This window comes from Martes martes (assembly GCF_963455335.1).
Source record: "Martes martes genome assembly, chromosome: 18".
Classification (NCBI taxonomy): domain Eukaryota; kingdom Metazoa; phylum Chordata; class Mammalia; order Carnivora; family Mustelidae; genus Martes; species Martes martes.
In genome coordinates this window covers 29,658,942-29,672,994 of record NC_137906.1, presented here as the reverse complement: position 1 = coordinate 29,672,994, position 14,053 = coordinate 29,658,942, and the positions used below count along the sequence as shown (strand labels likewise).

The 14,053-nt window shown below is 41.9% G+C and overlaps 1 protein-coding gene across 2 annotated transcripts in view; it reads right to left on the bottom strand.

Annotated features, from left to right (window-relative positions):
- The window catches only part of PARN (poly(A)-specific ribonuclease), a 159,882-nt gene that overhangs the window by 100,386 nt on the left and 45,443 nt on the right, over positions 1-14,053 (bottom strand). For both annotated transcript variants that reach the window (XM_080829727.1, XM_080829728.1), the window contains exons 19-20: positions 3,590-3,645; positions 2,258-2,344 (exon numbers count right to left, since the gene is read on the bottom strand). In XM_080829727.1, the coding sequence (XP_080685853.1) occupies positions 2,258-2,344; positions 3,590-3,645 (143 nt within the window). The remainder of the gene's footprint in view (positions 1-2,257; positions 2,345-3,589; positions 3,646-14,053) is intronic.

Below are 14,053 nucleotides of genomic sequence, written 5' to 3'. Positions count from 1 at the left end.
CTTCTAAAAACACATCCTTCTAAACTTTGAGAGACACAAACTCTTAAAATCATGAATGGGAAACATAAAAGGAATCAATGGAGCAAAAAGTACGAAAAATTCAACACTGATGTCAAGGCCAGGGGAGGAAAATAGGCAGCAGAAGAGGACAGGGGAAAAGAAGGCGGCACAGAGAGAAAACTCAGAGGGGCTCAAACAGAAAAGCCCCTGAGAAGGGCAGAAAGCAGTCCAGTGAAGCAGAACGATTTTCACATGAAGGGACAAATCCTCAAGAAAGGCTAACAAGCTGCAGACAGAACAGAACAGAACATGGGAAGGAAGGAGTGGGTGGTGGGGTAGAAAACCGAAGGGAAAGCAGAGGTCTCATTGTTTGACTACTGCTCTTCTTGAAAAAACACGGGAAGACTGGCATTATTAAAAATGGGTAAACATCACTGGAATTTAGTAGTAAAAAATGTTTCAATTCCTAAAAAAATTTCCAAGGCTACGAATGCTTACAAACCGCTCTGTCTCATTGTCGTAGGATAATAACTCACTTCCTGCTGCACAGCAAGGTGCCATAATGACTTTCTCCATTACCAAAGTCACTCCTCTACCTTGCGTGTTTTAGATAAATAATAATCGTGAATGTGCCCTAGATAGTTACTATGTGCCACATGCTATTCTAAACGCCTTTCATGAATCAGCTCATTTAATCCTCATGAAATGCTTATGTAGTAAGGGGTATTGCTATCATCATCATCATCGTCACCGATGAGGACACAAAGGAACAGAGAGGCTCCTTGTCTGATATCATACAACTGATTCTTTTTAATTAAAATGAAAACAAAATTCTACTCAGAGCATCCTACTTAATTTAGCCAATTAAAGGTTGACTACATAAGGGTAAGAACTTAATAATACAAAATGAGAAAAAAACAGCAACAACATCAAAAGCTCTCCAAAGAAATGAGCTGTGAAATTCAACTGCATCTCTAGATCTGTATTTAAATTAAAAAGCAGGACTAGAATTTCAGAAGTTGTTGAGACTGTCTGCAAAGACTAGGATAACGTTCCTGAAACATACCTGCTTTCACTTACTTTTCTAAAAATTGTCTGTAAAGTGTTTTACTTATAAGAGCTAATAAGTATATGCTTATTTTAGAAAATACAGAAAAGTTGGGGCACCTGGGTAGCTCAGTTGGTTAAGTTCTTGATTTCGGCTCAGGTCATTATCTCAGGGCCATGAGATCGAGCCCCTTGCCAGGCTCTGAGCTGGACACAAAGTCTCCTTAATATTCTCTTCCTCTCCCTCTGCCCCTCCCCTCCTCTTTCTCTCTCTCTCTGTCTCTCTCTCTTTCCCTCCCTCCCTAAAAAATAAAATTACAAAAAAGCATAAAGAGGAAGAAAAAAAAACCCTATCTAAAACAATCAATGATAATAGCATGAGGCTTCCTTTCAGTCTGATTTCTATACGAAGTATTAAAAAAAAAATCAGTTATACAGGAGCCCTACTTTGTTTCTGCTTTTTACACTAAATGTTAAAACAAAAACACTTTACCATCTTTTAATAAACTCTTCAAATATTTTTTAAATGGCTACATACTAGCCTGTTGAGGTGGTCCATAAACATTTACTAAACAGTCTTATTATTGGCCGTTTGTGCTGCCTTTACTTTCTCCAAGAATTTCTAAAGAGAACAGCTTGAGTATTTCATTTGTTAAAATAAACAGGCACTGCTGAAGACTTACAGTCTGAAAGTCTTTATAAATGCTAATCAGAAGATGGTTCATTTCAACCTATCACCTGACCTGATAAAAAAGAATTAGAAGAACTGCCCTACCGCATACATAACTCATCTCTTGGTCCTCTCAAACATCTGCGTTCCCCTGCTTGGACTAGTCAATGTCAAGCAGTAACTGCCTGTCCTTATGAAAAACCTTCTCTCCAAATTTTATCTGAAAAATGATTTATCCTCAGCCTAGATCTATTTTCCATGGTTGGCAGTAAAGGCAGTCATAGTATTAGTATCCTGGTTTCCGTGGAGTGGTAATAAGCACTCCAGTGTGGGGTGCTGTCGAAAATTCTTCAGATCATGTTAGTACAAAGATACCAACATACCAAACCCTGAAACACTCCATGAGTGAGACTAAATCCTTGCACAGTAATATTCGTTCATGTCCAAGCTGAAGCTGTCATTTATTATACTATAGCCACCTGGACAGACCAAAAACATAGCAAAATCCCAAAACCACATATGGACTTAAGAGTTACTTACCAAAGGCACTGAAAAGCTGGTAAAGGTCGCTGGTTTTCCACTCTTTGGGGAAGGTCACATGGAGAACATGATCCCGTTTCGGTTGCACTATGGGACAAATTTTGGATAAGAGGTTGACAGCTGAAAAGTGAACGATACACCAGGGATTCTTTAATGAAACTATCCCCCAGCTAACCTGAGGAATTGCTAGGAATGACTCATGATTACGAAACGAAACTTCTCAATGTATTTCAAGTTAGCTTCCACTGGGGCTCTGATACTTTATAGAACCCACAACGGGTTGAACCCTGACAATTCTATGTGGACCATCTTTGCTCATGAAGTTCCCATGAAAATTATTTCGAGGCGCGGGGGTGCGGAAACGCTGCTTTGTTGAAGACATTTCATGAAGCGTTTAGCTTTCTGCTATTACTCTAGTGGTCCACATGTTTAATTCAGCGTACCATCCAAATCCAATGGACTGAGTTTAAAGAGAGGGGCAGTCCTGAGTCACCAAGTCTCACGTTCTAATCTCAGACCTGCCACTGAACGATGCACCACTGAGCAAGAGACCCAACCACTCCAGCCACTCGTAGCTATGCATCGGGAAGGATAATATTTAGTTTGCAGAATTGTTGCAAGAGGAGTGCATCAAAACAGATGTCTGATCTCGGGGGGGAGGGGAGAGACACATGTGTGGTCCGCTTATCACTGCGAAGGCTATTACCAACAGGCACGGCTCACCCATTTCTATACCCCTGTGGCATGGATTTTAAGGCAAATAAACCAAGGCTAGAAAGAGAGCAATGGAAAAGAGTGGGACAGCGAGGAGGAGAAAATAGGAAATAATTCAAAGCAGCAGCAATCACCTCCCAGACAGGCCTTCCAAGATTTTCAATGAAAAAGAGAGGGAAAAAAACAAAAACAAAACCCCACCCAACGTATATATATATATATGTTTTATTATATATGTATATACATACATATATATATGCAAATAACCAGAAACTAGAGAACTTATGGTTACTGACAGACCTAGCCATCTCAAAATTTATTATGTGTATTTATTAGAAATTATGAGTGTAGAGTTAGAGTGAAAACAAACTAATAAAGAGAAGATATATATTCTTTTAAAATTCAACTCATGCATAAACTGGAAAATGTAAGTAAAGAGATGAGTTAATCAAGACCCAAGGGTACCATTAACTTAAGCATACTATTCATATCAACCGCAAAATCACTGCCTGTTTTTAAGTGAATGAAGCTCTTTCTTCAGTAATACTTTTCTTGTTATCCCTTCCAGACCACACACTTTAATGTGCAGATGCCATGAGAAAATAAAAATTCACTTACAGTCTGGGCCTTCCAAGTTTAGATAGGGGATATCCATGACTCTCATAAGAAATAACCTACAAAAAGGAAAAAAAAACAGGCGATTGGCTAATTTCTATTAAAAACCTGATACGGGCATCTATTAAACTCTTTACCGATAATTCTTATTTATATTACTTCATTTCTGAAATCATTTGAAAAAGCTCTTATGATTCGCCTCAAAGATCTTTTTCTCGAGGACTAAATATTATAAACAGAAAAAAACAAAACAAAACCAATCTCTGGTATTCCGAAAACCTACAGAAGTTCCTGGCACTCAACAGCTACTCAATGAACGTGAGCTAAATGAATGAAATTAGGAATCAGAGTCAAAAGAAAGTCTTCTGCGGATCTGCTCATTAGTCAAGGGAGACGGAGAAAAAACAAATGTTACAGAATGCTAACCATCTTACTGACTTCTGAACTGTTCCCACAAATTATAAAGGGAACCCCCATGATTGCTGTTTTGTGAGCTGAGAATGACAGCACAGATACCTTTTTTTTTTTTAACTGAAGTGGAAAGTCATCGGATAAATACCAATCTTATTGGGTGAATTACACAGTCTGAAATAAGTGACCATCTCAGAAGCTCATGCTATTACTGTCGTTTAAAACATATTAAAAGCACAAAGCAAAACAATGTTTGGTAAAGAAAGCTATTACACTAATATAAAACATACATCAGTCACTTTTTGTAAACCCTCCAAAGAAAAGGCTACAGAGGCTCTTAAAAAGGAGGACATGTAAATTCCAACTCTGTAATGCCATTCAATTTTTTTTTTTAATTTGCAAGATTATGGACAAAATTGATATCAGGCATTCTGTTGTTTGCAAGATGATTTTAATAAGTTTTACTCAGATGACAATACAGAGTGCGTTTCCCATAGAGACTGCATTATACAGCAAATTAAAATGGCAATCCAAGAGCCCAACAAGCAATTAGTTTGGCTTCACTGACCCACAATTAAGGCACATTATTACCAGGCACTCAGAAGCCAAGCAGGGCATGCTCTAGTTTACAAACAGAATCATCAGCGTAAATAACAGTGTTCGGTTAATGCCAGAAAAAACGAAGTCATGGTACTCTGTGGTTTAAGAACTTGTTGCCTGGCCTACAATTTAATCAACCAAATCCTACGGCTAAGAAGCCAATTTTATTTTTAGTTCACTAATTTACGCTCAAGCATACTATTCTGGTTCTGGGATCCATTGTACCCAATTCAATCATTAATACTGGTGATGCCAGAAGACAGTAAGACATACAGAGCACCCAGCACAAAGGAGTTTCTCAGCAAGGACAGCTACGACTACTACTGCCGACCAGAACCTGTGAGGTTATTCCTGGGTGAGAAGGCTCACTCTTTTTATGCTTCACAAAATTTTCAATTTTCCATTTAGTAAATTTAGAGACCGTCCCCCAATTCTAAAAACCAAGGAAATAAAAACCCTTAATTTAAAAGTTAATGGAACATATCAAGCACCATAAAAATAATTTAATTTTTTTACCCCAACCTCAACAGAGGAATAAAAGCTGAATCAACATGTTCATTGCTATACTGTCAAATCCCCCCAAAATCAAAATCGACCTCAAGATTCAGTAAGCTGACTGGGGGCGGGGGCGGGCAGTAAATTATAGTTCATCATCTCAAAAGAGCATTACACAGGGGCGCCTGGGTGGCTCAGTGGGTTAAAGCCTCTGCCTTTGGCTCAGGTCATGATCCCAGGGTCCTGGGATCAAGCCCCGTATTGGGCTCTCTGCTCAGCAGGGAGCCTGCTTCCCCCTCGATCTCTGCCTGCCTCTCTGCCTACTTGTGATCTCTATCAAATAAATATATAAAATCTTTAAAAAAAAAAAAGGCATTAAACAATTCAAGTAACTATGAAAACTTCAAAGTATTTTAGGATTTTTGTTCTACTTCTGTAAAAGGGACATTAGAATCTTTTTTTTTTAGTTTTTATTTAAATTCCAGTTAGTTAACATACAGTGTCATATTGGTTTCGGGTGTACAATATAGTGGTTCAGTGCTTCCATACATCACCCAGTGCTCATCACCAGTGCACCCCTTAATCCCCATCCCCTGTTTCGCCCACCCACCCCCTCTGCCTGCCCCCACTCTGCGGACCATCAGTTTGTTCTCTAGAGTTAAGAACGTGTTTCTTAGTTTGCCTCTCTCTTTTTCTCCCCTAAGCTGTTTGTTTCTTAAACTCCACGTATGGGTGAAATCATATGGTGTTTATCTTTCTCTTACTGACCTCATTTAGCATAATACTCTCGAGCTCCGTCATGGGAATGCGAACGGGGGCAGCCACTCTGCAGAACAGTATGGAGGTGCCTCAAAAAGTTAAAAACAGAACTTCCCTATGATCTGGCAACTGCACTACTAGGTATTTACCCAAAAAATCCAAAACTACTAATTCGAAGGAGTTCATGCACCCCGATGTTTATAGCAGCGTTACCTACGATAGCCAAACTATGGAGAGAGCCCAAATGTCCATCAACAGAGGCGTGGATAAAGAAGATTTGGTGTGTGTATGTATACACACCACACACACACACACATACACATACACACATATATGTATATATACACACACATACATATACACAGTGGAGTATTACTCAGCCATAAAGAAGAATGATCTTGCCATTTGTAACGGCATGGATGGAGCTAGAATGTATTATGCTAAGCAAAATAAGCCAGTCAGAGAAATACAAACACCATATGATTTAACTTATACGTGGAATTTAAGAAACAAAACAAGTGAGCGAAGGAAAATGACAGAGAGACATAAACCAAGAAACAGACTCTTAACTCTAGAGAACACACGGATGGGGGGAAGGGGGATGGGGAAAATGGGTGATGGGGATCAAGGAGCTCACTTGTGATAAGCACTGGGTGAGACATGGAAGAGGTGAATCACTCTACTGTACACCCGAAACTAGTATTATGCTATAGGTTAACTGGAATTTAAATAAAAACTTTTTAAAAAGTCCCAAATTTTATACTACGAACACAGTTTTGTAAAATATTTCTCATTAAACTAAGAAATAAAAATACCCCTCTGTCCCCATTAAAAAAAAAAAAAAGCCAAAGATTTTGGGAAACTGAGCTTTGTTTTTTAAAATTCCTCTTACTATTATTTTTTAAACTGAAAAAAGAAAATAGGGGCACCTGGGTGGCTCACTTGATTAAGCAGCCAAGTCTTGGTTTCGGCTCAGGGCGTGATGTCAGGGATGGGAGATCGAGCCCAGAGTCAGGCTCCGCACTCCACAGAGTCTGCTTGAGATTCTCTCTCTCCTTCTCCCCCTCACCCTGCTTATGCATGCTTGCTCGCTCGCTCCCCCTCTCTCTCTCAAATAAATATTTTTTAAAAAGAAAGATACCCTTAGAGACACACGACTAAATGTGCCCGTTAAATCAATCTTGTGTGTCCTGTGCACTATCTCACCTGCCACGGGGAGAGAACTATAAGGTAAAATCACATGTCCAAGGCTGCAATTGCTTGATTCCTTTTTAAAATACAGTTTTATTTCTAAAATCATGGGACCTCACTAACAAACTGAGAAAATCCGTTGTCTTATAAACAGCACTAAGAATTACACTTCTAGGAGTGCCTGGGTGGCTCAGTGGGTTAAAGCCTCTGTCTCTGGCTCAGATCATGATCCCAGGGTCCTGGGATCAAGCCCCACATCGGGCTCTCGGCTCAGCAGGGAGCCCGCCTCCCCTCCCCTCTCTGTTTGCCTCTCTGCCTACTTGCGATCTCTCTGTCAAATAAATAAAATCTTAAAAAAAAAAAAAAAAGAATTACACTATTATTTATTTATTTTTTGAATGGCTCTTTTTTTTTTAAATTTTTAATAAACATATAATGTATTTTTAGCCCCAGGGGTACAGGTCTGTGAATCGCCAGGTTTACACATTTCACAGCAAGAATTACACTTTTAAAAGGAAAACTCCCCAACTGATCTCACCATGTTAAGAGTCTCGAAACTTTTTTTTGAAGGGTACCTTCTGGCACCCAACAGACAGACAATTTGTTTTCCAAGATTTCATCTGAATTTCACCACGGACCAAAATAAGTAAAATAAGTAAAAATCTGTTCTTAGCTAAAAGACTCAATAGATTTTTTTCTTTTAAAGTTAGTTAATGCCACACTATCTTCTTTGCTTGCTCAACGCTTTCACTGAATAGAGACCCCTTTCAAATAAATTATTAATAGCACTGCTCACTCTTCCCCAATGCCTCCATGTCTGGGCTTTAGAGAGAAATGAATAGCCCTGAGCCCTGGGGGAACACGCAGACCAACTGTGTGTGTGACTTGGCAGCCTGCGCTTCTGGAGAAAGCCCTGCAACTGGGAAACCGACCCTAAAGTTGTAGCTGGGCGTCACTGGAACGGAACCAAAGTCAACTCCCCAGTGGCCTCCCACCCCAGGGCCAGGGCTGTCTGCAAGCCGCAGCTCTGGGCACATCCCTGCCCTTCTGAAGTAAAATCACATTTCGTTATATGCATGCCTCTGACAGACTGGCTGTCAAAAGGCCAACACCTCCCTGAGAGGTTCTGATCAAAGACCTCACACAGGGATCATCTGCGCGACAATGTCCACCCGCACCCAGGAGGGAATGAACTGGGCAAGCAGGGAGGCTGGAAACACACGGGAGGACGGTACTGAAGTGTGCTTTTGCACAAGCCTACATCTGCAGTTATCAGAGACATGTGGACTAACACTTGCACCAAATGGTATTTCTATTGTAGTAAAGATCCAAGACGGCCCTGATTCATTGGCAATGTGACAGGGCGGGAGACTTGCCACCTTCCCGCCAGCCTTCTTGATGAAGTATTATTTCAGTGCTTATTGGCTAAAAGGGTTGATACTAACTCTGTCGAAGATGAAGATTTAAACTTGTATTTGATACAGTCGCCAATTTTACACCAGGAATCTCTCCTAAGAAACCGTAAATTCCAGTTCACATTCTAGACGCCGCGAAACAAAGTTTACCCTTTTGGGCATCAATCAGGTTTTTAGTTTCTACAACCATATGACTGATGATGCTGTTAATCTCCATTACCGAACATGTCTGGAAAGATCCAACAGTAAAGCACAGCAAACCCTTTAGCTCATCAGACTGGGTAACGTCAGGTCAGCGTCTTGAATGGGCAGCTCCCCAGTGTGAGCTGTGCACAGTGTCTTTATCTCTGAACAGTCTCCATGCTGCGTGGCACTCACAAAAAGCCACCTGCCAATGTCCTTTCCAGACCTGGGCAGCATGACACCGCGGCCTAGACTGTGTGAGAAAGCTTGCTGGCCAATGAAGAATTCCATCCCAGATAGAAAACTTCTTAGGAGCCCAGACTCTTGAGCGCTTATCAAAAGGCCCAGATCAACAACATCGGTACCACCCGGGAACCTGTTAGAAATGCAAATTCCCAGGCCCTACCTGAGACCTGGGGACTCAGACACTCTGGGGACTGAGAATCAGAGAGTTAGCAGAACGTGAAAAGAGTATGTTCAATGTTGTGCTGCCGTTAATAACGATTCATTAATCAACCCGCATAATAATGACCAAGATGTTGTGCCAACTTCCCCAAAAAGCATTAGTCTTAATGATTTGTTTACACTGAATGAGTCTGGCTTAGAAGAACACAAAATTATCCAAATACCAAGGACTACCTCAGAATCCAGGAAGCAATAAGTGAAGTCTTCTAGTGCTCCCTGAAACCAGGAGCTCAGCTGTGGCAAGCAATTAGCTTCTCTGCAAGAGGTAAATTGGGCGAAATCACTGCTGACCACTTTTGTTCTCGTTTTTAAGAAGACAGAGAAAAAAGATTACTAATACCACTCATTTGGCAACTCATTGCCAAAGTCCAACCTGGCTCTGGGAATCGGCTACAAATGATCACCTCTAGCACCACACATTAAACTTCAGCACTAATGCAGCACCAAAGACCAGCAAACGCTTGTGTAAATAACACCTACGACACTAATGAAAACAAGTTTCAGACACTGACTCTGGCAACCACAAAGCACACGGGACTGTTCTAAGAACTACACTAAGATCAAAGGTCATTCTCTGGTGACACAACAGCTTGCCTTGGACTGTGGCTTATCTGAACCATCCCCCAGTTGTCTAGCGAATAAGAATCGATTGCACAAGGATGCCAGTGTTAACCCATTTTATGCGGCTAAGCTTATAAAGCAAAGAGGGCAAAAGTGATACTCAAAACAATGGGGCGCCTGGGTGGCTCAGTGGGTTAAGCCTCTGCCTTCCACTCAGGTCATGATCTCAGGATCCTGTAATCGAGCCCCGAATCGGGTTCTCTGCTCAGCGGGGAGCCTGCTTCCTCCTCTCTCTCTGCCTACTTGTGATCTCTCTTGCTCTGTCAAATAAATAAATAAAATCTTTAAAAAAAAAAAAACAAAACCCCATACACAGTAAGTCCCAAAGGTGATTCAGGAACACTACTCACGAGAGGCTCAGATCTCTGGCAACGGAAAAGATCCTTACAGTTCTTTAAGATTCTGCATTACCACATCTATGTATATTATCAGTGATTCTACTCGGAAATGAAAGAAAATATTTAATTCTGCTCTCACAGCAGCATGCCTTCTGGTGCTATGTTCAAAGGTAGAGAAAGAAAGCAAATCAGAGTGGTGTGTTAACAGTCACTTTTTAAAAAGCAACTAGCAAAAAATGGTCATACCCATTGCAGTGCGGGGAAGTGCTTATGGACCAGTGGTCCAACCACAAAGGTTAGGTTTTAAGTGGATCACGCGACAGCCACCCGACAAACCACTGAACACCATCCACATGACACTAGCCACTAGTTTTAGCATCTTTTAAAAATTCACTATTGTATTTTTCTAAGTTACAGAATTATAGAACTAGTATACTCTCTATCAGTAAATGAATTATATTCATCTTAATTAGTAAATGAAACATAGAGAAAACACACTGCTAGGGCATTCATTAAAATAAAGGGATTTTGGGGCACCTGGGTGCCTCAGTGGGTTAAAGCCTCTGCCTTCGGCTCAGGTCATGATCTCAGGGTCCTGGGATCGAGCCCCGCATTGGGCTGTCTGCTCAGCAGGGAGCCTGCTTCCCCCCTCTCTCTCTGCCTGCCTCTCTGCCTACTTGTGATCTCTCTCTCTCTGTCAAATAAATAAAATCTTAAAAAAAATAAAATAAAATGAAGGGATTTGGGGGGGTGGCTAGTGGAATTATGAGTGGGTATTTTGTTTCAACCAGAAAAGAGTATGTATGTATATACTCTCATACATACACTCATATATATATATATATGTATGTATGTATGTGTGTGTGTATATATATATACACACACACACACACACACAGACACACACACAGAGATATGTATATATATTTTTAAAGTATGAAGTTCCTGATTAAAATAACCATATTTATCATTATATGTTCAGCTTCTTTGACCCTCTGGTGTCTGCAGGACAGGTCGATAAGTACTGGCCTCATCGGACCTGGAATGAGAAAGCAGGTTTTTCCAAGTTCAGTGGCTTATCTTTGGTCAGCAAAGGAGCAGAGACAGGACACAGACCCAAAGCCTCTCACTACTAGCTCTACACTAATGCCCCCCCACCGCCACCTTCTGCTGGGTGCGTCTCACGTGTGGCTTTTAACCTGAGCTGTTTCCAAAGCCTCGATGTGAAATGGCGAGGCTGGAGTCCCAGCAGAAGCAGGGACAAGTCAGGGACAAGTCAGCTTTTTAGTCTTCAATCACCACCCAAGCCCCTAGTGGGTATAAGTGAAGCAAGAGCTTTCGATACAAGCTTCCAGAAACATTTTTTCGGGGTGGAGAACGCTCTAAGGGCTGACTGAATGACAGCAGAGCCCAGACACATGACATGAGGCTGCCATGTGAGCAAAAGCTTTGGGTAGGGTGAAATTTCAAGGCAATGGGAATGACAGGCAGCAAGCAAGGCCTAGCTGCGAGAGCTGAAAAGGACAGCCTTCCCACATTTGTGGTGCAGAAGGAGCTGCTACCCTGGGGTGTCAGGGCATCGGGCTTCCCAGGCACACCGGCCCCGCATACTGTGATCACTCTCAGAAAACCAGGGAATTGGCACATCCCAGGTTGGGAGAGATCTAGAGGTGCCTGAATATAAGAACGTGTCTTAGGTGATGTCAGACCTGGACACATACAGCCAGGCCCGAATGATCTGGAAGGATTTCTAACGTCACGGCAAGTCTGCATAAAGAACAACACTGCGTATCTGGTCTCTTTCCCTGGCCGAAAGAAAAACCTGAAGCCACCAGACCCTTCAGTCTTCCTCCTAGAAACGCACTATTTCATTCAACGAGCAAAAATTTGCATTTGTTCACCTGTTTTCTTCCTGATGACACTTCTGTTCCTAAAAAGCTTTATCTCAAATAAAAAAAAAAAAAAAGAGAGAGAGAGAGATTTCCAAATAAAACTGCATTCCTCTCACACCACTGAAGACTGGAATACAGAGACGTGGAGTAAAATCTCATCTGAACACAATTCGAGCAGTGAATTAATTCGAGGCTCACCCCAAGTCCCAAGCCTTCCAAAGGAAAATTGAAGCCTTTAACGACTGCCAGCCCTACTGTACTTGCAAATGGTCTTGGTGTTTCCTTCAGGGCACAGCAGTAAAAGCACTTCATAAGAACCTTGTATGCAAGGGTTCATCATTATACATATTTATGTGCTATAAAAAACTAATTTTATCATCCAGGGTAGGAAGCATGCAGACATCTCTCACAAAACAAGCTCATTTATTTTGCTCACTAAAGCACTTGTGTAAAATACGAAGGCAACCACTGGCTGGAGGGGACTTACTGTGGCATTGGTTATTTTAATGTCACTCAGGCGGGGGGCACACAGTTTTCAATGTAGTCACTTGATGTTTTGACAAATAGAGCGTTACCCGACATCTGTCCTGAAGCCAACCCATGGCCTTTCTTAAACAGATACAACACTAGAAACAAGGAGGGGAGGAGAAGAGGAAGGGAAAAAAAAAGAAAGAAAGAAAACCAGCAGCTCATTTGAACAATCCCCATCAAATGAACCATATCAAATTACATCAAATAAAAATGTTAAACTAAGCATTATACAAAGGCAATGATGCCTGCACAGCCCGTGAAACAGCAGAGTATAAAGTGCCAGGGGAAACCAGCCCCCCACAATCCCGTGGTTAGAGTCAACATCTTTCATGACCATGAGCTCAGGACAAAAACCTAGAGAAAAGGAAATCTTTCAAAGATACTAGCATCGTCTCTTCAGAAAACGTGCAACCCACCACAGAAATCTCTCTTTAGAAACTCTGTGCTGGGGGCGTGGGGGGAGAAACCACTCCCGGTCGAGGACAGACCTGGCTTATCCCTGATTCTGCCATTTCTGAGGCCCTCGGCACATACCCTTAGCTTTAAAATGGGGACATTATTGGGGCACCCGCTCGGTAGAGGGCATAACTCTTCATCTCGGGGTTATGAGTTCAAGCCCCACGTCGGGTATAGAGATCACTTAAAAATGAGATCTGCAAGGGGCGCCTGGGTGGCTCAGTGGTTTGAGCCTCTGCCTTCGGCACAGGTCATGATCTCAGCATCCTGGGATTGAGCCCCACATCGGGCTCTCTGCTCAGCAGGGAGCCTGCTTCCCTGGCCCGCCCCAACCCGGCCTGCCTCTCTGCCTACTTGTGATCTCACTCTCTGTCAAATAAATAAATAAAATCTTTAAAAAAAAAAAAAAAAGATCTGCAAATGGGGACACTATTATTTACCTCTGAGCATTGCTGGCAGCAATTACAGTACATGCAAAGAAATTATGTAGGTAACTCACTGAAGAGCGGAAAGCTGGGAGGCTTCTGGTGTACGGTGGTACCTAACTGGTACTATGGCTAGTACCAGATTTTCAGTATCACCACATACTGGGGATGCTTAAATCGTATGAATGAAATGTTAAATGGTCTCAGAAATAACTATCGCCCGGTTTTTCCTAGCCAGAGCCAAAGCAAGGTGAGGAATACCTAAGAATGCAGACTTTACCACTAACAGCCGATAGCCCCCGGAACTAGCAAGCCAGCAAGAGGGGTCCTTGGTCTGTGCCCTTGAAGATTTCTTTAAAAAGAAGGCTTCTGGGGCGCCTGGGTGGCTCAGTGGGTTAAAGCCTTTGCCTTCAGCTCAGGTCATGATCTCAGGGTCCTGGGATCGAGCCCCGCATTGGGCTCTCTCTGCTCAGTGGGGAGCCTGCTTCCTCCTCTCTCTCTCTCTCTCTGCCTGCCTGCCTCTCTACCTAGTTGTGATCTCTGTCTGTCAAATAAAACAAATAAAATCTTTAATAAATAAATAAATAAATAAAATAAAAAGAAGCCTTCTGAAAAAGCCACGGACACGGTTCGCCTGATACATGTCTGGCAATCCAGACTGCAAGGAAGAAATCAGACGAGCAAT